The 27,063-nt window shown below is 38.2% G+C and overlaps 1 protein-coding gene across 6 annotated transcripts in view; it reads left to right on the top strand.

The window, feature by feature from the left end:
* The first annotated feature begins 3,980 nt into the window (after positions 1 to 3,980).
* The window catches only part of LRRC28 (leucine rich repeat containing 28), a 53,260-nt gene continuing 30,177 nt past the window's right edge, over positions 3,981 to 27,063 (top strand). The window contains exons 1-6 of one of the 6 annotated variants that reach the window (XM_068695463.1): positions 3,981 to 4,117; positions 4,667 to 4,814; positions 6,454 to 6,682; positions 10,616 to 10,656; positions 13,145 to 13,182; positions 13,932 to 14,069. In XM_068695463.1, coding sequence (XP_068551564.1) covers positions 6,515 to 6,682; positions 10,616 to 10,656; positions 13,145 to 13,182; positions 13,932 to 14,069 — 385 coding nt within the window. In that variant the 5' untranslated portion in view covers positions 3,981 to 4,117; positions 4,667 to 4,814; positions 6,454 to 6,514. Of the gene's footprint in view, positions 4,118 to 4,666; positions 4,815 to 6,453; positions 6,683 to 10,615; positions 10,657 to 13,144; positions 13,183 to 13,931; positions 14,070 to 27,063 lie in introns of those variants that run through there. The other 5 variants (XM_068695464.1, XM_068695462.1, XM_068695467.1 and 2 more) reach the window with 5 other exon arrangements.

The raw sequence follows: 27,063 nt of genomic DNA, 5'->3' as shown, positions 1-27,063 counted from the left end.
TCTAGACTAACTTGTCAAGAAGTCACACAAAAAATCTCCATATGTGTTACTTGAATCTTTAGCAGTTATTAAAGAAGGTCTAATAACGGAATATGCCATGGAGAGTTGGCTGATTTGTTAACTTTGTGGCGATCTCATATTGAGATTTCCTGATGGAGCAGTGGCAGAAACATTGATTCTACCTATTGTTTTATCTGCTCAGTGCATTAACAGGGGAATTTGGTTTCTGGGGCAGTCAGAGAGGCATTGTTCTTTTTCCAGTCGAGAAAAATTATATCAGTGCGAATTTAGAATGAGCAGAGACTGCACAATCAGAGCCAAAATCCACTGCTCGCCTATTCTGCGTTAGGGTTGTCCAAACTGCTAGTAGTTTCCATTACTTCTTAGGAAATCCATTCAACAACATAATCAATGTGCTCATTATTTTCCTCAAATAATGAGCACAGCCCAACTTAGAAATAGACTGTTTTCAAAGTCTCTACTTTGAGCAAAGCTGATTTGAACCATAGCTGGCAATGCAAGTGAATTTCTTTCAAATTATGGCACTTGAGCTTTTTCATTAGAATCTCTGTGTCACTGAGACAACTCAGAGTGAAAAAGGAGCCAGTTAAACTTTAAGAAATACAATAACAAATAAACGGCAAGAAAAAAAGAGACTTAAGCGAAAGGTGGATGATGCCTACGCATCAAATAGAGGCATGTTGGCACTTGGCATGCAGGAGCTCCATCTGCCTTCCAGTTCTTGGTACTGCTGCAGAAGGCAAAGTTTAAAAGGGTTGGGGAATTGGAGTTAGCAGTAGTGTGATGAGTCACTGTAATTTTGTTCCACTCGGGATGATTTTGTCACTACATCAAAATTAACTGGAAATTAGAAAAGATCTAATAGGAGCCAGGACTTTCTGGAAAGCAAATTACTTGTGCATCACTAAATCCAGAAGGTGAGTTTATTTCTTCGTATGACTGAAAAATCAAAGAATGCATGTATAATTCCAAAAATACATAAATAATAATAATAAAAATCCTAAGCTCTCAAAAATTTTCCCAATTGAGATTTTGTATCATTGTGTACATGAAAGCTGTATATTGTATATACAGAAAAAGCATTATGTAAGACATTGTAAAGCGAAAACAAAAGTAGAATGAATAGATACAAAATTCAAATTAATCGGTATGAAGTACTGGAAGAAATATGCAAACTGAAACACTCTCAGCAGTGACAATCTGGCAGGTGTACCAGAAAGTCTGCTGGGTTACTACTCCTTTTTACTCTCGTGCATGTCCTATGCTAACACACTACTACAGACCAACCCTTCAGCAAGCAGAAGCTGAAGAAGGATGAAACTACATCAGCTGAACACAGGGTTCTTCTGTTGGTTCCTAGGCCTAGAAGATTCCTCCAGCCCACAGGACCTCCCCTGTGCCAGGTGTAACTGCATGAGCCTGGTGTTTAGTGATGGATTTTTGCTTCATCAAAACTCCCAGCATATAGTGATGTCTAAGAAAGCCCCTCTTGTAGTGTCAGTTAACACACTAAAGAGCAAAGGGTCAACTATTTGCTAATTATCCAACATTAAAGGAAGAAACGCTACCTTCCTGTCGTGTATCAGTCACAGCAGAGTTTCCTGCTGAAACAGCTGACCTTTGTTTGATTGCTCAGTGAGTATTTTGATCTTACTCTAAACTTGCAGTTTCTAATTTAATGCACACAAATTCAATATAAGTGGTATCCATGGTTCTAGGTGGGAAACACTCACTGATCATTACGGAAGCCAAACCTCAAAATATTTAGAATTCAAGTTCAGAAGCTCAGTAATACATTTTGGACCTCCTAGTTCTGCAAGATAGAGAGTTAGGAATCATCACAAAAAAATCAATAAAAAATTCTTTATGTACTACCTGCCTTGTTATGGCAGAAAATAGTTGCATAAAACTACAACAGAAAGACTTTTTGAGTTGCCTTTTCTGAAAGTTGTTAGTCTCAAACGCTGACCTGGTGTAATACATCTGATAGCAAATCATCATCCGTTTTTATTCACACTAAACACATTTGGCTTGTATAGATTTGGCAAAAACAGGATCGCCAGAGGAGCTGCGCCCATTTGCTCCAGTTACTGGATTTGTTCCAGTAAACCAACTGATGACACTGGCAACTGCAAACAGCTTAAGCAGATCTATTTCTATGAAGCTGCTGCACTTCAAGACAAACTTTAATAGCTTCTCTATGTAGGCACAGATGAGATCAGTCATCCTTCTGGGAACGATGTAAATTTTGAGCCCCTTGGCTTACCTGCTCTCAGAAGCACAAAATTAAGAATTAAACTATGGTAAAGAAAAAGTACCCATCTACTTAGTGAAGGGTTTCCCACTAGTCTCACTCATGGGATGGGAATGACTTGGCAACCATGCGGCAAGCATTCTCCTTAATGGAAGAACAGATTCCAATGCTCCTGTTCTGCTCATCATTTTTAGCCTTGTGACTACACAGGCAAGACTTTACACCTGTGCTGTGCAGGATCAGAGCTTCAAGGATCAGATTTCAGCTCTGAGAGAGCAGCACTTTTTAGAAGCACAGCACAGAATTTGATGACACAAGCTTGGGAGGTGTGATCACATCAGTTGAGGAAAAAAAAATCAGACTGAGAATGAGTGAGCGTGACAATTGCAGGCTCTGCAAGACAATGGAGAATCCTGAGTCACTGCTGCAGGAGGAAAGGCAGGAGAGAGAGTGAGATCTCCTAGCAGATAGGAGGAAAATGTAATATAGTTGAGGTGGGTGAGGATGTTCGTTTGTTTGTCTTGGCAAAGAACAGTTCATCTTTTTCTACAAAGACTACTCTTCTGCTAACTGAGAAGCAGTCTGGAGGGATTCGTGTATGTTACTCTTTTTTGTCAAATGTGAGAAGACATTTTAAAATACCGCTAGAAGGAACCGTCTCTCACACACACACACACACACACACACACAAAAAAAAAAAAAAAAAAAAAGAGAGAGAGAGACATTACAAACTATGATTTAAAATTGTCAGTTTTAAAATTCTCCCCCGGAATATTGACAAATCCAGTACTTTATATATATCATCAAAATCTTTAATAGTTTCAGTGATTGCAAACTGATTCTGCAGTTTATGTTGAATCCCCATGGAAATTGTTTTATAATGACTGCAGAAACACTCTGAGAGCTGAATTTGTTTTCATGACAGAGCAGAACCAAAGACATTTTAGCATTGCTCTCATCTCTGTAGCTCTTTTGTTTCTGTGAGCAGAAAAAAAAAAAATAATAATGAATTTATATTAACCAGTCTGTGGGAAATAACAAGAAATTGGGATTTTTTATTTTTTATTTTTGGACAGTTTATGGACCTAATCTTCAGCAAACAAGAATTTAAGAATTTTTAATACCCAGTAATGTTTAATATTCTGAACATTAGGGAATTTGCTGGCATTAGAACACTGACATAACAAAAAGACCTTCCTAAGGATAGGTCTTAAGTATTGGGAGTGACTCTACATGCGTATTTAAAACCAAAACCAGGTGAGCAGTGCATAGATCCACTTCAGTTTCATCGGGACCGACTATCAGAGGTAAAAATGGGGACAATGTGAGGTGGGGGCATAGGTATGTTGTCTAAGGGTTTTGTCTGCTGTCAGCAGAGAAAAAGCATTAGCTGTGACAAAATTTAGGGGGAGAAACAGAGTTTTGCCACAACTTTTGCTTGCAAGTGACATTTTTCCTTTGAAATGTGTTAGGAAGGGATAACTGGTGTGTTAAACAGTTCGGCCACGCATCCAGCACCACAGACGATCTCCCCCACTGTGCTCCCCCTGCCCCTCACAGCCCCGCCACAGCAGGAGGCGGGACAAGCGCTGAGGCGATCCGGCTCCTCATTGGCCGCTGCCGGACCTCCAAGCCCTGACAGAACCGAACTTCCCATTGGATACCGCGCAGCGGCACGCCTTGCGATTGGCTGAGAGGGGAGAGCGGGCGGCTGGGGGAAATCTCGCGAGAGTTGCGCGGCGCTCTCGCGCGGCCGCGGCCCGCCCTGCTCCGCCCTCAGGTGCTCGGAGCCGGCGGCGGCCCCGAGCGGAGGGGGTCTGAGGTGCTGCCCGCCGCCCGCCGGTGAGTGGCCGCCGGCCGCCGGGGAGCGGGGCAGGGCGGGTCGCGGTGGGGACGGGGGGATCCCCCGCTGCCCGCCCCGGCCGCTGCCGGCCCCCCGGAGAGCGCGGGCTCGGCGCTGTCTCCGCGGTGTGGGTGCGAAGCCTTCCCCGGGCCGAGGCCGGGGGCCCGGCCCCTCGCTGTGCCCGGCCTCAGTCTGCCTCAGCCCGGCCGCTCCTGCCCTGTGGAGGCTGGGGGCGCCTGTTCCGCCGGGCTCTGCTCCGCTGCCTGTGCGGGAAGGGGATTTAGAGGCAAAAAAATAAATAAAAAGGGTTGGCTGCCGGTGGAAGCGGCCAGGAGGGTTTTCCTTCGGGGTAACAGCCAAAATAGAGCTGTGTGGTGGTGGCAGCTCTGGGCTTGCACGGGCTGTAGCTGTGTGTCCACGGCTAAACGTGGTCCAAGGGGTTCGTGGAGCCTCGGCAAGTTCAGAGCATGGAGATGTGATCCCTGGAGAAGGCAGAAAGCTGTGGGGTGTCTGTGTGTTTTCTGACCTAATATTTTGTTCTTTTAAAGGCAGAAATAAAAACTAAAAGCCATGCTTTTAAATGGAAAAAGCAGGGAGCGAGGCATGATCTCCACAGAAGCGGTCATCGTGCCTGGGATTGCTTCATACTTATCAGGGAGGATGAGCTTTCCTTCACTGTTTCTCCTGTAGCAGCAGGTAGTGCTTAAATGCTCACAGACTTAAAAATTCTGATGTGCCTCCTTGAGTTATTTTAAAGCTGATCACAGATGTGGAGTTTGTTTCCTCTACCCGCTGAACTAAGAGAGCTTCAGTATAGTTAGTGCCGCAGGCCAGCAGTACCTGCATGCTGTCTCCTGAAAGTGACAGCCGATAGAGGCAACTGTTTGTTACAGCGATTTTTCTTCTCATGAAAACTGTTTAGCCTAACCTAAGTTAGCCCAATACTTTGGAATCTTAAAAAGAATTCTGAAAATGTTAGACCTTTGCTTACAGAACTGGTCTTAGTGTTTCCTGAATTGGGGATAGTTTAGGACTAGAAGAGGAGTGCAGGATATTACATCCAAGTTGTTAGTAGTATGTATGTCACACAATGAAAAAAAAATTGCTGTATTCTTCCAGAAGGGCATAGGTCATTGCTAAAAGCCACTTAGCTGCGAATCAAGAGAAATACTAGAACTGATCAAGTAGTTTGGTCTACATGGATGGTCCGGTTCTCAGTCTCCAGCTGAGTTTTATTTCCAGTGGCTACCTTATAATCAGATAGGGTTATCAACAAGAAAGCCTATACTTAAGCTTCCAGTAGGTGTTATGAGCTATCTCTTAGTGAAAGAATAAGCTAAAACGAAAAACTTTACTGGTGGAAAACAGTTGCAATTCTTTTTTTTTTTTTTTTAATGTAAATGAATTTATACACACAACTCTGTAGCAAACCTCCAACTTTAGATTTATAAATGGTCTGGATATATGATGTTTTCTTGAGTCCTGAGACAGTTGAAAAGACTGAATGTTGCTCTTACCCAAATCTACACAATGTAAGAATGACTAGAATTTTGGCTATATCTGCAGAAGAAGCTAAATAAAGTCTGGTGTCAGATACAGGTTAATTTTTAGCTTTTATTCGTACTTTGGTTTTTGGCTTTGACGTCAGTTAAAGCTTGATGCCTTGTTCTTTCTGTTCTTAATTTTAGTTAAGACAGCTGAAAGTCTGCAGTCACATCTAGCTCTTACTAAATTTTCTTGCTGTAGAATTTGCACTATGCTGTTTCAAAATGGTCATGCTTGCTGTCCATCTTCAACGTCAAATGCAACTCATAAATATTCCTGATAGTTTTATATGCAGAAGCTTAGCAAACTTTTGTAGCCTTTTGTCAGTCCTTCTTAAAATCTACATGAAGTTGTTTTAAGTGATCCAAATGTGCGTCCTCTGATAAAGTGTTTATTTTGCTTAAGATACATGGATTCTTCTTAACTCTACAGAATAGATGTAGAACGTCAGTAGTGCTTAGGAGAGAGGTTTTTTCCTTCATTTTTGGTGATGTTTTTTAGACAAAACTGTCTAAAACGTCAATGGAAAATGACCAGGGAAAAAAGAAGCATTGTGTGATTATGTATGTCTTAAGATCTTGTTAGTGCTGGTCTGAATACTGAGACTTTATGCAGAAAATAGTCAAAAACTTGCTTCTGGCATAACTGGTGGTGTGGAGGTTCTGGGTACTTTATGTATTAATAGGAACAAGTGTGTTTTGAAAGACTATCAGCTGTAATAACTATTTCCACAAAAGAACGCGTGACATAAACCTTGATACTGTCTTTTTTTGCTCCTCTTGTCTCCTAGAAATGGGCCTGTTTTCAGAAGATGCAGTGCACTAGATGTAGTGCTTGGAACAAGATTAGTCATGGCATCAGAACTATGTAAAACAATCTCTGAGGCAAAGCTGGAAAGGCACAAGAACTTGTTCTTAAATTACAGAAATCTCCATCACTTTCCTTTGGAGTTACTGAAGGATGAGGGGCTGCAGTACTTGGAGAGACTTTATATGAAAAGAAATTCCCTGACCACATTGGTACGACAACCTCTTTATTGTGATGTTTACTGTCTGTGTGTTTATAAATTCTGGTTTTGGAACAGAGAAAAAAAATAGAGAATTTAAAAAGATAATGATCTTTTAGCAAGTCTGATCCTTGTTGATGTCATCTGATGCGCACTACAAGCATGCGGTTGTATTATGTTCTAACTTGCATGGGTGATGTAGAGTGTAATAAATGAAAGTTTATGCCATTCCCTCTATAGCCTTTTGGAGCTCTGTGAAGAATTGCTTTTTTGGGGGGTATTTTTTTTTTTTTTTTTTGACTTTTAGAAGTCAAGCTCGGTGTCAGTGGTCGGGTCCTTTTACTGGTAGATACTGTGCAATCTAGGCTGCATTGCTTCATGGGGTTCAACAAGGTTTATCTTGGTGTGTGTCTTATTTTTACAGGCAATGCCAACCCCTGGGATTAATTCAGAGCTTGCTGATAAGGTGCCAGTGATCCCTTATGTCTGTGGGCTGTCATTGATGGGAAGAATAAAGAGATAATTTAAGGGTTGGGGTGGTCTTGATTTTGAGTGTGGTTTTTTTTTTTTTTTTTTTTCCCTGAACTGAACAAATCTCACAAACTCTGTGAGCTTGGAATTCAGTGTGGGGTAGTTAGAGTTGTGTGAGCTGTTCTGACCTGGTAGAATTCTAGAGAGGCAAAGCTTGGCACTGTCAGTGCACTGAAGTTTCAAAGTAATTCAATTTTTTTTTCCTTGGGCTCCTCTGTGGTAGGGTAGTTAATTTAATAACCAGGGCAGGGTTTGGAGGGCTTGTCTACTTAAAATTCACTAAAATGGTATGTTTCTCAGTGCTTCCTGGAAGAAGTCCAGTACTTGCCTTAAGGAGTATTTTTTTTTTAAGTTTTGACAATGATGCATTAGAATTCCTTAATAAAGGTTTCGCTTCATATGGCAGGAGCTGAAAGGATTCTGAAGGTTTTATAGCGTATCTTCATCCTGAAAGCCACTTGTGTTTGCATGTACTATAGGAAATTATTTTGGCACTTCTTGGGAAAGTCCTCTGCTTAATGATATAACGGGCATACAGCATTCATGGTTAAAAATGCTTTCAAAATTAACCTGATGTAAACATTTCAGCTTTTGACGCTCAAATTCAGTGATTGTACAGTTGGAGTGGACCAAAATAGATCAAATCAGCAGCATGTTACGAAATAAGGCAGGTATCTTTTTGTGCATAGGAAGTTTCCTGATCTCTGTTAAAAGCAGGAGATTGTCCTTGGATACTGTTAAAGCATGAGCTTGAGCAAGGACTGTAGTCTGGGACTTCGTACTTATGGAAGAACCTAGGTAAATTGGAAAGAATCAAGAAAGCAGCAACTAAGGATTTTTAGAGAACAGAGTCTATGAGGAGAAGATCGAGAGATTTAGGTTAATTCCTCTTGTGAAAAGAGAAGATGGAGTTAAAAATGGAATTGGAGGAAGGGTGAGAACAGAGGTCATCAGTTTTTTATGAAGCAGTACTTTCATGAAGAAACTGTATTATTTTATGTCCATTGCTGGTAGGAAAGTAGTACTCGCGGGCTCAGTATAGTAGTAGTTGGTTACACAGGGAGGGGAAAAAAAAATCTCATTTCAGAAGAGCTGCAGACTGTAATAGGTTTTTGAGGGAAGCAGTATTCCTTTCACTGGAGACTTTTGAAAGAGAAAATGTACCAAGTTCTTTGAAGGGCGATCCTGTCTCAGAAGTGTAGCTGTAATGTCTCTTCCAGCCTTGTGCTTCTTAGTTTGTATGAGATAAGCATTAGCTTATCAATAAATACTTCTGTGTAGATTATGAGCAGTCATCAAAACAAAACCTTCACTATGTTTTTTTGGAGGTGGTGCTTCCTTCTGTCACTGTTCTTCTAACAGCTGATTCTGAGTTGAAAAACATTGACTAAAGGAAGCTTTGCTTCTCTTTTCTCTTCTAAAATTACTCTAGTCCTTGAAAGATGATTTGGATGAAAATGTCTGGAGTAGTTACGCTGTCGAAATTTGCGTACACCTTGCCTAGGAATTATTTTTTGTCTTCATTGGCAAGATGGAAATGAGAGGACTGATGTAGTAGATCAGAAAGCTGTACAGCACACCTGCATCCCCACGTCAAGTCTTATTGCTACTCCTCTTTTAACGTTTGACTGATACCATTACCCTTCCAGTGACCCTATTTCCTCATCTATAACAAGGAAGTAAGTTTGCCTTCATGGCCCTGTCAGAAGCATGGTGTAGCTGTATCAAACAACAGTTGGTCTTAATTTACTGACTCAGAAAGCGCAATGCTGTCCTGTTGAGGTGAATCAGCAGGTTCACTTGCTGAAAAATATCCTGCGAGGGTGAGGCAAGCTTCCCTGAAGTGGTGGCAGAAGTGATTATTCATTTATCATTGTTATTTGTTGTTGTGTCACCGACAGACGGCAGTCTGCGTGTCGCTGACTTTTACTCCTCAGTAGACGGACAGATCGTGAATAGTTCTTTTTCATCTTAATGTTGTTGTGGGGTGTCGTATTGAATGACTTTGACTTAGAGCAGTTGGTTTTGCCATACTCAAGAAGATGAGCAGAATTTCTGTGATAGATTTCCCAAACTGTCAAATTGTTTCTCTTGAGTTTCTCTGTCTTAGAGAATGAAGCAGTTAAAAATAAAGCTATAAACCTCATGTACCAGGTGAAAATAGTTTGTATTTCAGATTAGTGGTATTATTCTAATAAAGGGCTTAGAATGAAAGAGCGTTTTTTCATATTCCTTCATTTTTAAGTTCAAGTTTTGTTTCATATTTGTACTGAAGCATGTTGCAGCCTTTTATGTTTTGCTCAGATTAAGCTGTACCGAGTTGTGCTGACGATGTGTACTGCAGCCAACGTGCCAGTAGGTGGCAACAGCTGATTAGTTGTAGCCTGTTTCTTGAGTCTTGATACCAACTGATACATTTATTATGGAGCCAACATTTGTGGCTCCCTAGTTAAAAATAAATCATTTTTTGTGTCCTTAGATCAAGGATGTGGCATTTTGGTTATGTAAGAATATCATGTCATTAGTTTTTCAGGTTGGCGTTTCTTCATAATAAATTTATAAATACAATGTTAAGAATTTTAGGTAATAATACAGATTAAATTTACATGACAGTGCAAGTTGCTGGGTCTCTCTAAAAGGAAACTGACCATGTGATCAAGCCTCTTAAAGTTTGTGCATATAAGGATAATGTAAAAAGTGGTCTTGTTCAGATAAAATCTGTTTGATGTGCATTTTTTTTAAGCAATGAAACTGTCTTAACCTTGGGTAACGTTAAGTGCCATTACCAACATGACATTTGGAACTTGGCAAGCCCATTTTGTGGTAGATGTTCCTGGTTATTAGAGCCATCAGGGAGCAGAACTGCAGCTAGGCATCAGCAGTTGGAAAACGATATGCATTTTAACATGTCAATATGGAAATCTGCTTCATTCGATTCAGCACTTCTGGTTTGGTGGTTATTGATTAAGCTACACAAGTTTGTCAGCCTTACAAAACAAAATACATTACGGTTAGATATCTTGTATAGTTCCTGTTCTGCTTAGTTTGTAAAGCTTACGGCTTTTTATCAGTCTCTCAGCCTCAACTAATTCATTTTAATATATTTTCAAAAGTGAGGTTTTATGTTCCATCTTTTCAGCCCTAGAAGTCTGCCTACCATTTGCTTGAGGGCATGTGAATTTCACCTCCAGGCTGTAGTTCAGTTTCAGGAATGAATTGCTCGCCCTTGATATATCCCAGATTGCACTGATGGAGAGTATGTGGGGGTGTGGAGATAGGGTATTGTATGCCAACTCCTCGTTGCAGCTTTCCTCTGACTAGCTGCTAACATGTTTTAGAGTTATTAAAATGAGTTGGGTACTCAATATGTCTGTTCTTTGTTTTAAAACCTAAAAAATCTCTAACTCTTTTTCAGCCAGAAAACCTTGCACAGAAGCTTCCAAACCTCGTGGAATTGTGAGTTTGTGTAGGACTTCTAATATATTTTTATTATGCTGATCCATCTTATCTTAAAATAATTTCATAATGTATTGCTTGTACATAACCTGTCTCTTAAGTGTGAAGGATTTTCTTGGAGGGAAAGAAAGGGTCATTTTGTGTTGGTTTTCTTTCTTTTTTTTTTAACGGGTACATCCAGATCTATTCAGTCATGTATTTTTTTTTATAATTTCTAGTTTACTGTATAACAGGATTTGTTATGCAAATGTCTAAGCTATTAAGGGAAGAAGAAAGCTTACCCACAGCTCCCGTGCAGACTGTTGTCACCCTGACAAAGCACTGAACCTCCAAAAGCAATGGCCGTGTGCTTGCGACAGCGACAGAGCAACAAGCTACTGCCTCCAGCACACCCCTAGTTGCTGATTGCCAGCTACTATGGATATTATCATTCTTGATTTGCTGATTGTAGACTCTTCTTATATTGGAACCTAGTCAGACTTTGTCAAATAGGAGCAGAAATGAGCAAGTGGGGGTAGTAACTACTTAATAATGATGGCTGTAGGCAGAATAGTTTATCCAATCCTGTCCAAAGAATGGATGTCATATGAACTGTTTTATTTTGGCAATTAATTTGAAGTTGTAAGTCCTGAGCCAACGATTTGTTCCCTCCCACTTTTTTTTCTTGTCAGGCTCTGATTTCTTTGCATAATAGCGTTGGGAGGTTAAAAGGGACACCCCCTTATAACTCATTTGGTTTGCTTTGAATTAGTAATTGAGGGACCATTGATTCTGTTTATTTAAGGGAAAGCTCCAAAGAGGTGGAGGTGTATATCTGAGTAGGCTGATGCATTCAAGTGTCAGATCTTGTCATCATAATTTGGCCCTTGAAACCACACCTTTCTGGTACACACGACCATAATTGAGCAGTTTTGTAGGTCACTGCAGTCTCCAACTTGCTTAAGAAACAGTCTTGTCTCATCATGCCTGAGCCTTATGAGTCTGTTTATGCTCTGAAGCAGTAAAATAAATATTTTTGTACTTGATATGATTAGTGTTTAATGATTTGCCACAGGGCATCAGGAAATCTCCATGTTATCTGATGAAGCCTTTAGCCTGTGTAAATTACGGCTTAAAATAATCTCTTACAAACACTGAACTGTAGGAGTCCGACCTAATAATTTGGGGTTCAGCAAGCTTAGGTGTACGACCGTTATCCCATGCATTATAGTGGCCTACAGAGAACTGTAGTGAGCCCATGATTTGCGTAGCTCTAACAGTACGTGTCAATTTCACATCAGTCAGTTTAAGAACTTCACTACTGTTTGTTTCTATGTGTATTGTGTCTGTCACTGAGTTACTTGTAAATCCTCATCATATACATCTTTTAACTTGCCTGAGTGAAATAGTCACAAGTATTTTCAGGAATTGCAGCTGAAATGAGTAGGAGAATTCTCATCCTGAGGTTATACGTAAGGATTTCTGCGAACAAACATATCAGCTGTCCCTGTGTTTCCTACATTTCTAGGAAACTTTGAATGTCTGCAATTTTTAAAGAAAAAGAAGGCTCAGGTGTAACATGCAGTTTAGGTGTTCGTACTTCTTTTTCCTTGTACTGCCTCTACCTCACTGAAAAGACAAGCTCCTGCTCTTGGAAATGCTGTTTGAATAGAATGGAAAAAAATGTGCTGTGCAAACAAACCACTTTGTGTGCCTTAAGCAACTCAGCACTGAATATTCAGTATTTCTTCAAAAATATATCAATACTTGAAAATTGTTGCTATTCTTTTCTACAGGAACCATTTATTTGTTTGCAGCAATGATGATTTTAGATATGAAAACTAAAATATACAAAATCACATAAAATAATTTTTAAATTCCTAGTAGTGCTGGAAGAGTTCCAGCAGAGGGTGCTGAATATTTTTAATGAGAGATCTGGTCACCCTCAGTAGCTACCTAAGTGACAATGGTAATACTAGGCTTTTATCTGGAAAAATGTCATCTAGATTTGAAATAACCAATTGAGGTGAATTGATTATGTGTGTTTCTTCAGGCAATCAATCATGGTGCAAGATTTTTTTCATGTACAGCGAGCAATGTGTGTAATTGGTATTTCTTGTGTGGGTTTGAGTTTTTTTTGTTGTTTTAACCTGTTTTTGATGTGGGATAACCTGGTGATTCATGGTATGGTCCATTTTGGTTATTCTTTGTGCTTTATTTTTCTTGTTTTCTTACGACTCTCAAAACTTAAGCCCATTATTCTAACTGTGAATGTTATATTTTAAATAATTGTTATTGCTTTATTTTTATGTTAATCATTTAATAGTCTAAGTGAAACTTAAACTGGCAACTGCCAAGTATTTATACAGTTTCCATAGCTTTTGTGGTTATAGAGAGGTTTCGAGGGTGCTCTTTAAGTCTGAAATTGGATATTTTAAAAACTGATTATGTAGCAGAAGTCCTTGAGGGTAACAGGTGGTATCCTCTGCTTTTTTTCTCCTCCCCCCAGGTACCTTCATTCAAATAACATAGTTGTTGTACCTGAAGGTAAGTAATCTACCAGCTCACACAATAAGTGGCAGGAATCATGAAATATTCATTTTTCTTCTTTGATGAGGCCTATTTTTCCTTTATTTTCCCATAAAACATTAAAGATTTTTTGTACAAAGCATACCAGTGTAGCCCTTACTTGATAATATCCTTGTTTGCATTTTATTACATTCTTTTAATGAATTATCAAAAGCATTTAAAGGCTATTTGCTTCAGTTCTAATTGAAGAAACTGAAAAGGCTAATGGCACTTAACTACAGAAATTAAAATCCAGAGCATCTTCTGCTTTGAGCTGGTTACCATCCAGAATAATATGCTGCTTTAGGTTTTGAAACCTGAAGTATTGAGGATTTGTACTGGTTTTCCTTCCTTGCACTAACAGTAGAGTTGTGCGTCTATCCTCAGGAAAGTACTTTCAGCTCTGTCTGAATTTCTAGATTGGATAGACTCAAAGCCAAGGAATGGAAAAATATTTCAGAGCAGAATCATCTGAGGAAAATCTAGAATTGGAAATATTCTGTGTACATCCTTTTCTTTCTTTCTCCCCATCTCATTGCCATCACTACTGTTAGATAGGTGAGCATTTCCACCAACTATGTCATTCAGTTGTCAGACTGGCTTTAATGCATCAAAATCTGCTCAGACTTAGGTGTTAGGTGCTGTGGCTTTTTATCCCCTCATAGTCCTATTAAGATGTTAACATTACTGTTGGGTCACATTCACGTTTTAATCTGTTCTCTCACAAGCCATTGGCTCCCTCGTTAAACTGCAGTTTCTGGACCTAAGTGATAATGCCCTCGAAATTGTGTGTCCAGAGATTGGTCGCCTGAGATCTTTACGTCATCTTCGCTTGGCTAACAACCAGCTGAAATATTTACCTGCAGGTAAGTACAAATGCGTGAGGGATTAGAGCAATGACAAAATCCATTTGAACTTAATTTGCACAGTGATCTGCTCTAGGTTTATTCAGGTCTTAGAGCTGAAGCATGGTACAACTTGGATTTAAAGAGGAGGCAGGGATTGCTGTTGTACTTCATTGTGCCAGGTGCGTTTTATACTTAAAAAATAAGGTGCTGTATGGACTTGAGGTAAAGAAAAGTCCTGAAAAATGTTTCTGCAGGGGGAAAAAAAGTATTTGTATAACAGTGTTTGCCGTTGTAACAAGAAAACATTGAATTTCTTCAAGAAAACATAAAACGCTAATGACAAATGTCATTATGATAAAATGAGGTTTCTTCTGGTTTTAGAGAATATGAAGTATTCCAGCCTTTCTTCTGTCTTTTTAGCCAAAGAGCCTCATACTTCTTCTGTAAAGACATGTGTCCAGTAGCTTTGCCTATGGCAGTTCCACCTCACTGTGACAGTAGATAACAAATGTTGGTCTTTCTAGTTTATAATAAAAAGGCAAAATTTATTCAAAGTGAATGTGACACAAAGTCAGAAAGAGTTGGCCATAGGCAGATTTTGAATTATTTTTTTGCCTTCTAAATACTTTGATAAGCAGAAGTAACAGATTCATCATCTTCCATCTCCCATCTATCTTTCCAGATAAGACGACAATGATTTTTAAATTTTTTTTCATTGTTTTATTTTTAATCTTGCTCTGGGATATTTGAGTTTTCTGATCTGTAGAGATGACAAAATATAAGGTCATTATTTCAAAAAATAAAGCAAAAAAACATGTAACTTAGTCTAACAGGACTAGCTTCTGGCTCGAATTTTAACAAAGTTCTTCAATGTGACTTTCATGTGCTTGTACGTTCACATGGCTTATTCTCAAGAAATATTCTGTAGTGGTTCCTTGAAGTCGTGGTTGCAGAAATCTAGCTGTCCTTTCCTTCTACTTCTCTAGGCATAATAAGCTTTGTAAAACAAGTCAAAGAATGATTGTGATTAAGGAAAAAAGGCTATTTAAATGCTCTGGAATGAAATTAGATAAACCTGTTAAACGTTATGACCCAAGGCCAGTAAAATTTCTATCAATTTTAAGATGTCCTACATTCAAAAGAAAGGAGTGACTTGAGTGTGCTTTATGTTCCTCAAAGATAATTTACCTTATGGTGCTGTACCATGAAAGAAAGACTTGTTCAAAGAAAAAGTGACACATTTGCTGCAAAACTTCACACATTAACTTAAAAAGGTTCCAAAAAAGACTACTTTCAAAAGGATAATTTACATTACTAAAGAGTTGATTTCAAGTCTACCACATTTGATTAGGAACTGGTATCGACTGCATAGAAAAGCTGCATTAAATATCCCCTGAATTTTACACGAAATTTGGTACTGAGCATCATCACTAAGCGCATTTTGTTTTGAGTCCGTGAAAATTTTGCATATTTAGAAATAATACTCCTGTAGCTACTTTTAAATTGGAGAATCCGGGGATGTCTGGTCTTTGTTTTGCTGGTAGAGTACCACTGATGTATACATTTGCCATCACTTCTATCATAACTACTCCTGTCTGTTCAGGTGCTGTCACTGTCAACGTGGCTGGATGTCATACAGCTTATGTGTTATCAGTCCAAGCAAGATTAATCTTTCACTTACACGGGAGAGTTTGCCCAGCTAATCTAGTGCATTGAGCGTTTCCTAAACGTAACGTTTCCTGAAAGGGGCTTTTGTGCATGTTTTCTTAGTTTTATTTAAACAGATTGTGAGGGTTTTAAAGATGACTTTATAAAATGTATACTCAAGTTTGAAAATGCCACTGATACTCAGCAATTGAAAAGTAGAACCAAATAGTAAGTTTTGATGAATTGTTCTCAATTATATTGGTAGCATTAATCTTCATAACAGAGTGTTAAATAGCATTCTGTCAGGAAAACTAGCAAAGCTAATAAAACAAAGCCAGATGAGGTGTGATTTCACTGGGTTATTGCTAACTGTGTTCTTTACGGTAGATACAGCATTGCAGCAAAGATTAGGCAAAAACAGCCCTTCATTCCTTTTAGTGATTCGTAAAAACAGTAAGTTACCACTGAAGATTAAATTTAATTTCTGCAAATGGAGCAGAATTAAAAAAAGCTGCATTAAAGAAATGACCACTGCCTTTACCTGAAGGTTACTTGTGGAAGTAACTTTTCAAAACCTGTGACCATTATTTTATCTCCGACTGCACAGATATCACACAAGTGGCAGTGAACCCTTTATCACAGCAGTGGATCCAGTTAAGAAAGGCTGATCACTGTTCACCTTGGGTAACCGGATAGGCCAACCTGCAGCACAGTGATGTCATCCCATAAAAAGCTTACTTGGGAGTTGTTGACCTATCATTCCTCTCGTCTCTCCTTTCCCAGTGTCTGGTGTTCCAAGTACTCTCAGTTTTTGTTAAAACTACGTGGATATTTATAAAGATGGTGCCCCCTCTTTGTAGCAGCTGATTAAGGATACAAATAAATCTCTTCAATACATCTGTGGAGCAGTTGGATGGTAAATGGTGCTCAGACACTTAGGGCACATTGCTATTGCACTTGATATTTTGAAGAATGGTTTCTGTTGTCATTAGTTTGTCATTAGTTGAGTAAGAATGGAAAAGCAATGAAGCTAATAGCATGTGGTAATTTATTACCGGTTTTAAATGTTTTTGTGCCACAGTTGTGCTGTTAACATTCATTGTTAGTATTTGTTTCATTATAGAAAATTCAGCATAGCTTTAATTTTAAAACATTTCAAACGGTCATCACAGGCATCCTTTAGACTCTAACAAAGGGTGAGTCTGTCCTGCAGGTTACCTTCAACGTGATGGGCACGAAGGTTTTAGTCTTTATATACCTGTTTTCTTACAGCTTGTTGGAATTGAGTAATTTGAAGACCTCTGTTCTTTCTCAGGTTTGGTCATGTCTGTCCAACTAGTTTTAAGAATCTATTTTGAGAGAGGATGTGGGGGAGAACGACAAAAATACATGCAGACAGCATGAATGCATTGGCCTTGGTTTCCTAAAGAAGTCAGACGGCTTGAGACTGATGGGGGAGAGAAGGGTGTGATGAAGCATGGAAACCGTGTTGCTTGGAGATGAGAAAGTACCTTCTATACTGTAGCACTCCTGTAGTGTAAATAATAATCCTACCTTTGTGCTCAGCAAACACGACCAAATCAGTGTCACTGGTCGATAACATCATGCACTTTGGTCTCAGAGCAAGCACCTTGTTGAATTGCATGCAACCACCGAAACCATGTGGCTTTCCTCACACATCTACACAGTGGTGTGAGAGCTTTGAAAGATGATGGAGCTGAACTTGTTGAAAGGCAAATAGCAAAAAAGGTCCAGAATAAGCATGTTGAAATTGAAATTCTCCCGAGTGCTTTTTTCATTAAAACACTGAGCATTTTTTTGCTCTGTAAACTGTAAGTCTAATAGCATCTGTCCCAAACAATTTATTGGTTCTTTCATATGATGCTTGAATCTCTAATTCTTGAACATCAAGTAAACTTTGGTGAAGCTTTCTACTGTGTAACTATAGCACATTACTCATCTAAATTCTTGAGGACTATTTGGAAATATGTAATGCCAGAAATCCTTTTTGAAAAACCTTAGTTGTAGCATAAATCAGGATTGATGTCATTTCTTGTTATAACAATAACTTAACTTTTGTTATAGCTTAACTTTTAAAGCTTTCTTTGTATTCAGAGAGTTGATGTTTAATTTTAATTTATAATTGTAGCTATTCCTATTACTATGTGTTGTCTGAAGTAAATTTCTGAACCTTCTGACTTAGAAATGACTACTTAGCTCCCTTTTTTCCTGACATTTATAAAGTGTGTATATATATAGTATATATTACATGTTCAATTCCTTTCATGCTTGAGAAATCATATTTATTTTGCCTTTTTCTGTAAGAAGTACTGTATCACTTGCAAAAAAAATAAATAATAATAATCCAATAAGCTGTACTGGAACAAAGATTAGTGAGGAGTCCCAAAGCTACATTTATCTCAGCTTTGGTGTGTTTCCATTCACACTTGGCTTTACTTTAGCCTCAGAAACTTTTGATGTGAATTGATGGTTCTTCAGGTTTACGTTTTGGTCCTGTAGATGGTGAATGCATGTTTGAACAACAGATAACTGAAAAGAAGGTGGGTTATACGCGGTTGGACTTAAGTTTTGTGTTTGACAAGGATTAGGCTTTTGATTGCACATTGCTTGACAAACACTTCTCCTTAGAAATGGCAAGTCGTAGCATCTTGTTCTAAGATTTAATTAAAAATGAGGTTATGTTTACTCAGCACATGTTGGAGTTAATTATAGATTTACTAAAATGAAGAGCTTAATGTTTTGCCAAGTCAAGAGCAAAAGCTAAGTAATTAAACAAAGAATAGGGTATGGTTTATGATCCCAGCACATCTTTTGGCAAAATTCCCGTTAAGATGGAAAAAAATACACGTATCAGCAGTTGTCTTTATATGGGCTAGACCAAGTTTCCATTTGTGTTTGTTGTCAGGGAACAACTCTTAAATGCTGCGAGCTGAGTGCATTGATCAGGCAAAAACATGCAGTCAAATAATAACAAATTTTACGTAATCTGTGTGATGATAGTTCTTTGATCTGCAAAGTGAAAGTGCAGGTGACAAGGGAGCACTCGCGGTGGTGGCTGCAGGGAGGTGCAGGTCTCTGCAGGACTCAAGCCCAGGTTTAGCAGATGCTCTTTCTTCCCCGTATAAGGAAACACGTTGCTTCCATTTCGAGCTGACATTTCTGTGTTCTCCTGAGATTACTGCATATTGCATCCACTTGTTGCCATTTTGCTTCGTTTAGGTTGAATCTGATGGAAAAATTATTTGTATGCCTTTGCTATTTTTGAAGTACAGACTGCAAAAATATTTAGGGGAGGTTAGTGATATATATAATCTGCATTTCTATTCAAATCCTTTTTCTTTAAGGCAAATTGTTTTAGAAATAAAGTCAGTTTAAGCCTCATTAAAATACATTTGTAGACTTATAAAACTTCAAAGCATTTGAGAAAGATCCTGTGAAGCTGATAAGGGAGTGTTATCCTCATTTTACAGATGGAAAAAAGTGTTTTTAACAGAAGTGATTTGCTCCAGGCCACAGCAGGAGTCAGTGTTAGCCAGAAATAGAACTTGGGTGTTCCCATTCCATTTGTGAAGACCACACCTTTTTGAGGTTGGTCGTATTTAATATTGGGGAGGACTGAGTCTTCCTACCCGTTATTAGGAAATGAGTAATTATCTCTCCATAACTAATAACCCTCTAAGTTAGTAGGAAATATAGTGGTAAGATCAGTGAGTTGTTGTAACTGAAACAGCGTGTGTTTCCAGAAGGCTGGAAGAGTTTGTGAAGATGAACTTGGAAAAATATTACTTAAATACAATGCCATTTTCTTTTGGATAGGTAACTTCAGGGGTAATGATAGGAAGGCTTCAGTCACTATTAAAATTATAAATCAAACTATAATTGTTGATTGTATAAACTGCTCTGCCTGTTTATAAAGTAACTCTAGGAGCGTTAATGTTAGTTGATAATTGCGAAGTAAAGCAGACCTAGCAATATGCTTTGCTAGCTGGGGGCACCAGAAGCTTTGAGATGTGAGAACTGCATATTTGTTTTTCTTTTTTTTTTCCAAGTCACCATAAAGTACAATATCTGTATTTACTATTCATACCAGTATTTCACTGGTAAAGACTTCTTGAACATTCAGCTTAGTAATTCTGAATAGAGCTCAATATAGGGTATTTCAGTAAATCTTAATTAAGAAGTTATGTTTACATGCCTTTCCCTACCTCCCTTTTCACAGTAGATTTCCACTGATCAGGGCTGCAGCATGCCAATAATGCTATTCTTTTTCTGGACCTGACATGGAAATATGTAGTCTAACTCACTTATTAAACTTGTTTTCCATATTTTGTTTTAGAGTCTTCAAAATGAGGGGGTGGAAGAAAGAATACATCTGTGGGTTTGGTGGTGTTGTTTTTTTTTTCCCCTATATTTCCCTTCTGCTTTTGTTACTGTCTCTGATTAGGATACGTTGCTTTGATACATATTAAAGCACTTTTTTTTTTTTTTTATAATGATTGGGACTTTAAAAGCTAAGGCACAAACTGATGCAGACCCTGTTCTTTTTTTCGGAGCTGGCATAACCTTAGTCCACTCTGCTTTCCTAATTTAGTAACATGTATAAAAATATGCACGACGGGACAGGTTTGGTACGCCAGGCACTAATCCAGGAGTGTGGTGTTTTTAAGTAAATGGACTTGTGGGGATTTGAGGAAAACATAGATTAGGTTACATGAGCTTTGCACTTTGTAAGTCTGTGACTATTTAAAGGAGCATGGACTCTTAAATAAAAATCTCTCCCAGTTCTTATCATAATATATTGTTTGTTCTGAGGCACATGATGTCTTAATTTTTTATTTAAAACAAATTTTTTTTTCTTAGCACAAATTGTTTTATACGATAAACTAAATCCAGCAATGGTTTGTTACACAGGACATAAACTTTACCAGAGTCAGTTTACCGACTGAAATTAACACTAGCTGTTACATTCAACAAGGAAAACATTTTCCTGAACTAAATTAATGTAGAACTTAGCAACACTTGCCTGTTAGTGTACTTTTAACATCAGAATTAGTAAGGCTTCAGTAATTATGCTGTAATAATGTAGAAGTGCAACAAAAATACCTTAAAGTATCTTTAAGACATACTTGGGATTTCTAGGAGGAAAAGACTGACACATTTTGATTTTGCTGGCTACCATACAGCCCTATCTTGACAACCCATAAGAAAGATATTTTTTAATAATAAAAAATTCCATTGAAAATGGAAATGATAGAAGAAAGTCGTCTCAGAAGAGCTGAGAACAAAATGGCCACATGGATGGTTACTGACTGTTGTTGGGCTTGGTGACCTAAATAGAGGTGACCAAAGCACAGGGTAGGGTATTGTACCAGTGGTGTTCCTTAACAGATTAGCTTTCATGCATGTCCAAACACAGTGGTGCCTATTTAATTAAAGGATGTTGGTGGTGTGAGATTTTGTAACAGAGTCTGCATTGCTCAAACATTTGGTTTGGTTTAAATTCTCAGGAGGACTACTAGTACTTCTGAGTGCTTTAAATTTATGGGGAGGGAAGTGAAGACAGATTAAAAAAAAATCCATTAAATTCTTGGAAATTTTTATGAACTGAAGTTTTTCTGTATACCCTAACCTGTGTAGTGTCAGAATGAGTCATCTGTACATACAGACCTGTTCACTATTCTCTATTTGTCTGCTTGCCCTTTCTTAGGTATTTTTTTTGATACTTCCGTGCCACTTCCCTTCATCGAGAGTCTTTTGAAAGCCTCTTTGTTAGTATTACACAACATTTTTTAGTACACTGTGAAAGGTTTGTAATGTTGCTGGATGCTGATAGCAAAAACACTAGTATAAACATGGTCAGAAAACTTCTACAGCTATATTTTCAATTTTAAATGTCTTTCTAATATAGATTTTTTTCTGTTGTTCCAACTCTTCTTCTAGATAGGCTTGTATTGGGTGTACTGGAACTGAAATATTTCCTGTAACTGCATCAGAAATGACGTTAAGAAACAACAAAAAAATAACCAAAACATCTCCTTCAACAATGGCCTGTGGTATTGCTTATTATGGTGTTGCACAGCAGGTTGTAAGAAATGCATGTGCTAAGTGTGTATGTGTTGTAATTCATTAATCAGGAAACTAATAGGAAACAGTTGGAAGAAGCCATCACTGTAACATTTAAATCGTGTATTCAAATATTGCTTTGTGTACGAGTGGTACTGGGCTAGCAAATTTAACTTAACGTTTGCTATTGTCATTGAGCTAAAATACTGGAAAAAGCATCTGGAAATGAAGCTATTTTAATGGCCATGTTGTATTTAGTAATAAGAAAAAAAAAAGAAATCTTGATGTGGCTCAGTTCATTTCCAAATACCTGCAGCTTTATGAAACGTAGGTCTTTAAAACAGCTGTGGTCATTGCATGTCTGGAAAAATGAAAAATGATTAGGGACAAATTGAAATTGGTGTCATGGTCTCGTGTCAATAACTTGAAGGTTTAAATCCTATTGAGGTAAAAGTGTAGAGACCAAGGTTCTATCAAGCATCAGGGTTTTCTGATATTCGTTTTACAATACGTAAAAGTTGCTCAAAATGTACAACTCTTTACTGATCTCAACTTTTTTCTTGCGTGTTTTAGCAAGATTATTCGTGTTCAGTCACACTTTTTTCTTAGGTCACATCATTTTTTTGATGATCCTTTTATCTGGAATATCTGCGTCTCGTTGAGTTTGACTATTTAATAGATGAACAGTGTGCTTATGCAGTTGCTGAGCTCATATATAGATTTCTGAGTGTCTTAGAGAGGAGTGCAGTATCTCACAATTTCAGACCATGTTAATTACATTTAAATTCTTTCTTTGATACTGGCAGAGGATGATTGACCTGTAAGGGTTCCCGCTTGGTCTGATAATTCGTAATGGTCACAAGTCTTAATTAGAGTTTTGGTCTCATCACATCTCTGGAAAGAGACATCTCTCAAAATGACACCATTTGATTTCTAATCATTAACATTTTTTATTATATTCCTGGTAGAGCAAATGTCTTTAAAAGATAAGAATATATTAGTGCAAGACTTCCTGTGACTTGATGGTGTCCAGTTTATCTTCCATTTTGATTTCCAGTGACACATCAAAATCTCCTGTGTGTGTTTGTGTGAGTATATTTTCATAGACCTAGAAAAGTCCATTGGTTGCCATTTGTTCCCTACTATTTCACTTGAGGTCCTTTTGCAAGGTATCGTGCATCAGACTTGCAGAATCTGGCCCCACCGTTCCCATACTTCCCCTCTGCCAAACCGTTCCTTTCCATCTCTGAAAAGCAGTTAATAAGAAACGTGGTGAGGTGAAGGTGAAATCAGGACGTAGGAGAGGAGAGCCAATGTAATTATTACAGGAGGGCTCTCAAGCCTGTTGTGCTTCTGGCTTTGCAGCACTCCACTCGTGAAAATCAAGATCTTTGCAGGAACACGTATGTTTTCTAAGCTTTGGGCCATGGGCTTTTCCCCCTAAAAGCCCCCTCAAGGGCTTTTAGGTAGTAGCTGAAGAAATTGTGCCAAGACAAAGGAGTCTGAATGCTGCTTGTAACGTGGAGGTACTTGGACCATATGTGCATTCCTGGGAGTATGGGAGCAGATCTAGCAGGATCCTCTGTTGTTGGGAGATTTGGTTCTGCCTCTTGAATCCTGGCTCGCCTACTGTTCAGCAGTCGTTGGTTTCTCAAGTCACTGTAAGCCCTGTTTCTCCAGGGGTTTTCTTCCTGTCTGTTGGGGGTGGGCTGGGGTTTTGAAGATGTTGAGTGTGTTTTAAGTAATCGTGACAAGCACTGATTTAAAGTTTAAAACTTTATGAAGATGTCAGATCTTATAAATAACTGTAGCAATACAGTAGTTATGTTGCATGTTCTTAGGCCTTTTTATTAAATAAGTCTCAAGTAGAATTCATTTAAACACATTTCATTAAACAGAATCACATTGTGTTATTTTAGTAAACCCAGATTCCTCAGTAAACTGTTAAAATGCAGGTTAACAATGTCACATCCATGTAACCTCTAAACTTTAAAAACAGTCTGTCAGTCACACAGCATATACAAAATATTAAATGGAAAAGGATTTGATATGAAATCCCGATTTTTAATAAAAGAGTGAGGTGTCTTTAGGTGGTAATGAAATCCATAATAGGTCAATATGGAAATTCTACTCCTATGCTCAAGTAGTTCATTCAGTGATGTACTAAGTAGTCTGACAAATATCCGACAGAAGAAATGACAACAGGAATGTCTAGGGTACACGAGCAGAGAAGTCTGATGGAATTAATCTACCTTGCTCTTCTCTCTACTGTTACTGTTGCTGGAGCTGCCACTTAAGAACAGAGGAGTTCTGGAAGTCTCTTGACCTTTGAATATGCTCCCAATGACATGCTGAGCCGGAGGCCACAAGACAAAAGTGGGAAGTTTTATGCAGCAGTATATAACTTTACAGAACATTAAGTTGTCATTGCTGCTTTGATCAGTGATAGAGTATAGTTTGATAAAACTCAGATAAACGGCTTCAGGCTGTACCATCAAAACAATGCATTCTGTTCCTTTTAGTTTGGAAAATGCGTTTCTACAGTCTCTTAAAAAGTAGAATGTGCTTGTGATAACTGATTAGACCTGGCACACAGACCTAAATAATGAAGGTCAAATAAAATGATTTGGGTTTTTGTGTTTTGATTGTTTAAAAGCTTGGAATCAAGTTTTATGGGGAAGACTCACTGTGACACAGCTATATAGAGCAGGAAAAAAGCTTTGAAAGTGGTCAAGATTACATTTGAATTCAGTGTTTATTCCATTTGTGGCATTTGCTTTGTGTGAGGTTATTGACTACATAACAGAGGAGGCGGACTGGAGGTTTTCTGGTTGGCTTTGGTCAGTTTTACTCCAGTGGAGTTGAATCTGAGATGTAGAAAAAGCAGACTACTAAGAATTTAATTCTGTAGGTATGTAACTCTGTGTTGTAGTCTTGCACTGAGTGTTTGAAGGTATTATGTATATAAATGCATTTGGAAATAGGTTAAAAACTACCAAAACTAGTATTTGTAGTTCTTTGAATTTCATGCACTATCTACGTAGACCCCAAAGCTCTACAGATCATTGTTATTCCAATGATAGCTCCAGTACATCCTTTCCCATCCCCTAAATTCTTTGTAGCATCTGATATTTTTCCTAAGTGAGGTGATATGAGGCTTCATTGCTAGGCTGGTTGGCTTCCTGTACAGTTGTCTCCAGTGCTGTGGAAAATGAATGTAGTCACCAAGGAGTATTATGACAGTGTGTTTGGATCTATCTTAAGATGTTGTGTTTTTTTTTTTTGTTTTTGTGCTTGTTTTAAATCAAATCCAAAAAGTAATTGTTAGGGTTGTTCAACTTGATTTTTGCATAAGGAGAAAAAAAAACAGACACATAAATATGTAAGTTACTGTAACTTTTTAAAGTTGTCATTCCCCTCCCTTCTTCCCTCAGCATGCTGCATCTATGACAATACAGCTTCTGTGGAATTTGATACAAGGTTTTCTCCATGCCATGGCTGGCCACAGTCATGCTCGGAGCAGCAGACCTTAAGGTTAGCATGAGGTGGGTTCTTCTTGCACAACGTGTACGTTAGCCTGCCTTTACTTTGTGAGGGGAAGAATATGGGACTTCGAAAAAGTCTGTTCTGTTGAGAGTGTCTGTTACTGGAAAAATTGCTTATTAGTGAGAGTCAGCATATTCCAAGAAATTAATCTGGAGCTGAGCGATCAAGTTGTGCCTAATACCAGGCTAACTTCCTAAGTAAAGGAATTTCAGAAGTTGATTTGTAACTCATGTCAGCACTAAATTCTTCTGCTGATGACTGATACTAAAGATCTGACTTTATTGATTGCCTGGTTCAAGACATATGTGATGTATATGAAGTTCCCTTCAGAAACTTCATAACAGATGCTCTTAAAAATACTTTTAAGAGTCTGCCTTTTAGATCTGTCCAGTGAAACTGAACTTAAAGGGTTTTTTAAGGTGCTTGGGGCCTGTCTCTCAAACATTTGCCAATAGCCATTCACAGAGGTGAAGACAGATGTGTATTGACAAGGCTGAGACTTAACCTACAAAATTTTGAGAGCTGGATGTATGCTGAGAAGGACGTTTCATATACAAACTGTGTGTGTGTGTTCGTAGAAAGAAAACTTCTTTAATACACACAATATGCTCAATGGCATTTAGGCTTTTAGAGAACTTCAGCTTTGAACAGATACTAAATTGTGGGTCTTTTTCCTCTGAATTATTTCATTGCTTTGTAAGTGTGAGAAAAAGGATATGGTAACAGTAACAGGTTGGCGAAGTGCAGGTTGACACGAGAAGTGTCCTATTGCTTTCAGTGTAGGACACTGCCAGAGGGCTCTGACTTGGTTTTGCTGCTCTGACCTACTGCGGGAGGATCCTAAGCAAAGGCCAAGTGAGCCATACAAGCATAACCAGCTTCTCAGTAGGATTATGCCCATGCTAACTGTCTCTGCCAGCATGGTTTATAAATAAGCGGTGAAAAACTGCACTTTGTTGTATCCTTCACCACTGTAAGATTAGTGGAAGTTAAAACAGCATGCATCTGCTGTGACAGCACATGGCTGAGGCTTGCTCACAAAATTCAGTAGCTGTTAGTTCAGGAAATGAAATTGTCGCAGTCATTTGCTGCTCACGTTTCATGTAAAACCTCTTACTAATTTGAAAGAAATGGAGATGATGTTCTAAGAAGTAAACATTTGTGACTTAAAAAATAGCTCTCAACCCTAGTTTTAGTCGTTTTTATAGGGTTGGATGCTAAAAGTATAAAGGCTTAAAAGTCTAAAGGGAAAAAGAATAAGTTTAATATTAAAGTTCTATATGAATGTAGCTTTCTCTCGTTGATTCTGTGTTGTTTTTTTTTTTTTTACATAGTTTAGGGACAGTGATGAGCTATATTAACGGGTAGTTGATTTTATGTGCGCATTAAGCGAATGCAATTCACTGGTAGGCTGTGAGTGGTCAGGGAAGCTTGGAGAAAAAAGCAATTGAGTCTTTGGAAGTGAATAAACCCAAACTGTTAGTGCTGTGTAGTAGAAGAATTTTAGAGTGCATCTGTTTTCATGTTGATCTTGCTGGCCAAATATTGTATATGTACCATTGTGGGAAAGTTAAATGAAAATACTACTTATTATCAATATCTTTGTTCTTACTCAGCTAGTCTATTAATTAAATGGAGGCAAAATAAAATGCATCATTTAAGGGAATCAATTGTAAATGGGAAAAGCCTTTAAAGAAAATGTGTATAACTGGAGGTATTATATAAGATTAACTTT

The sequence above is a fragment of the Anas acuta genome, chromosome 12, assembly GCF_963932015.1.
Source record: "Anas acuta chromosome 12, bAnaAcu1.1, whole genome shotgun sequence".
Taxonomy (NCBI): domain Eukaryota; kingdom Metazoa; phylum Chordata; class Aves; order Anseriformes; family Anatidae; genus Anas; species Anas acuta.
This window is presented reverse-complemented; position numbering and strand designations above follow the sequence as displayed.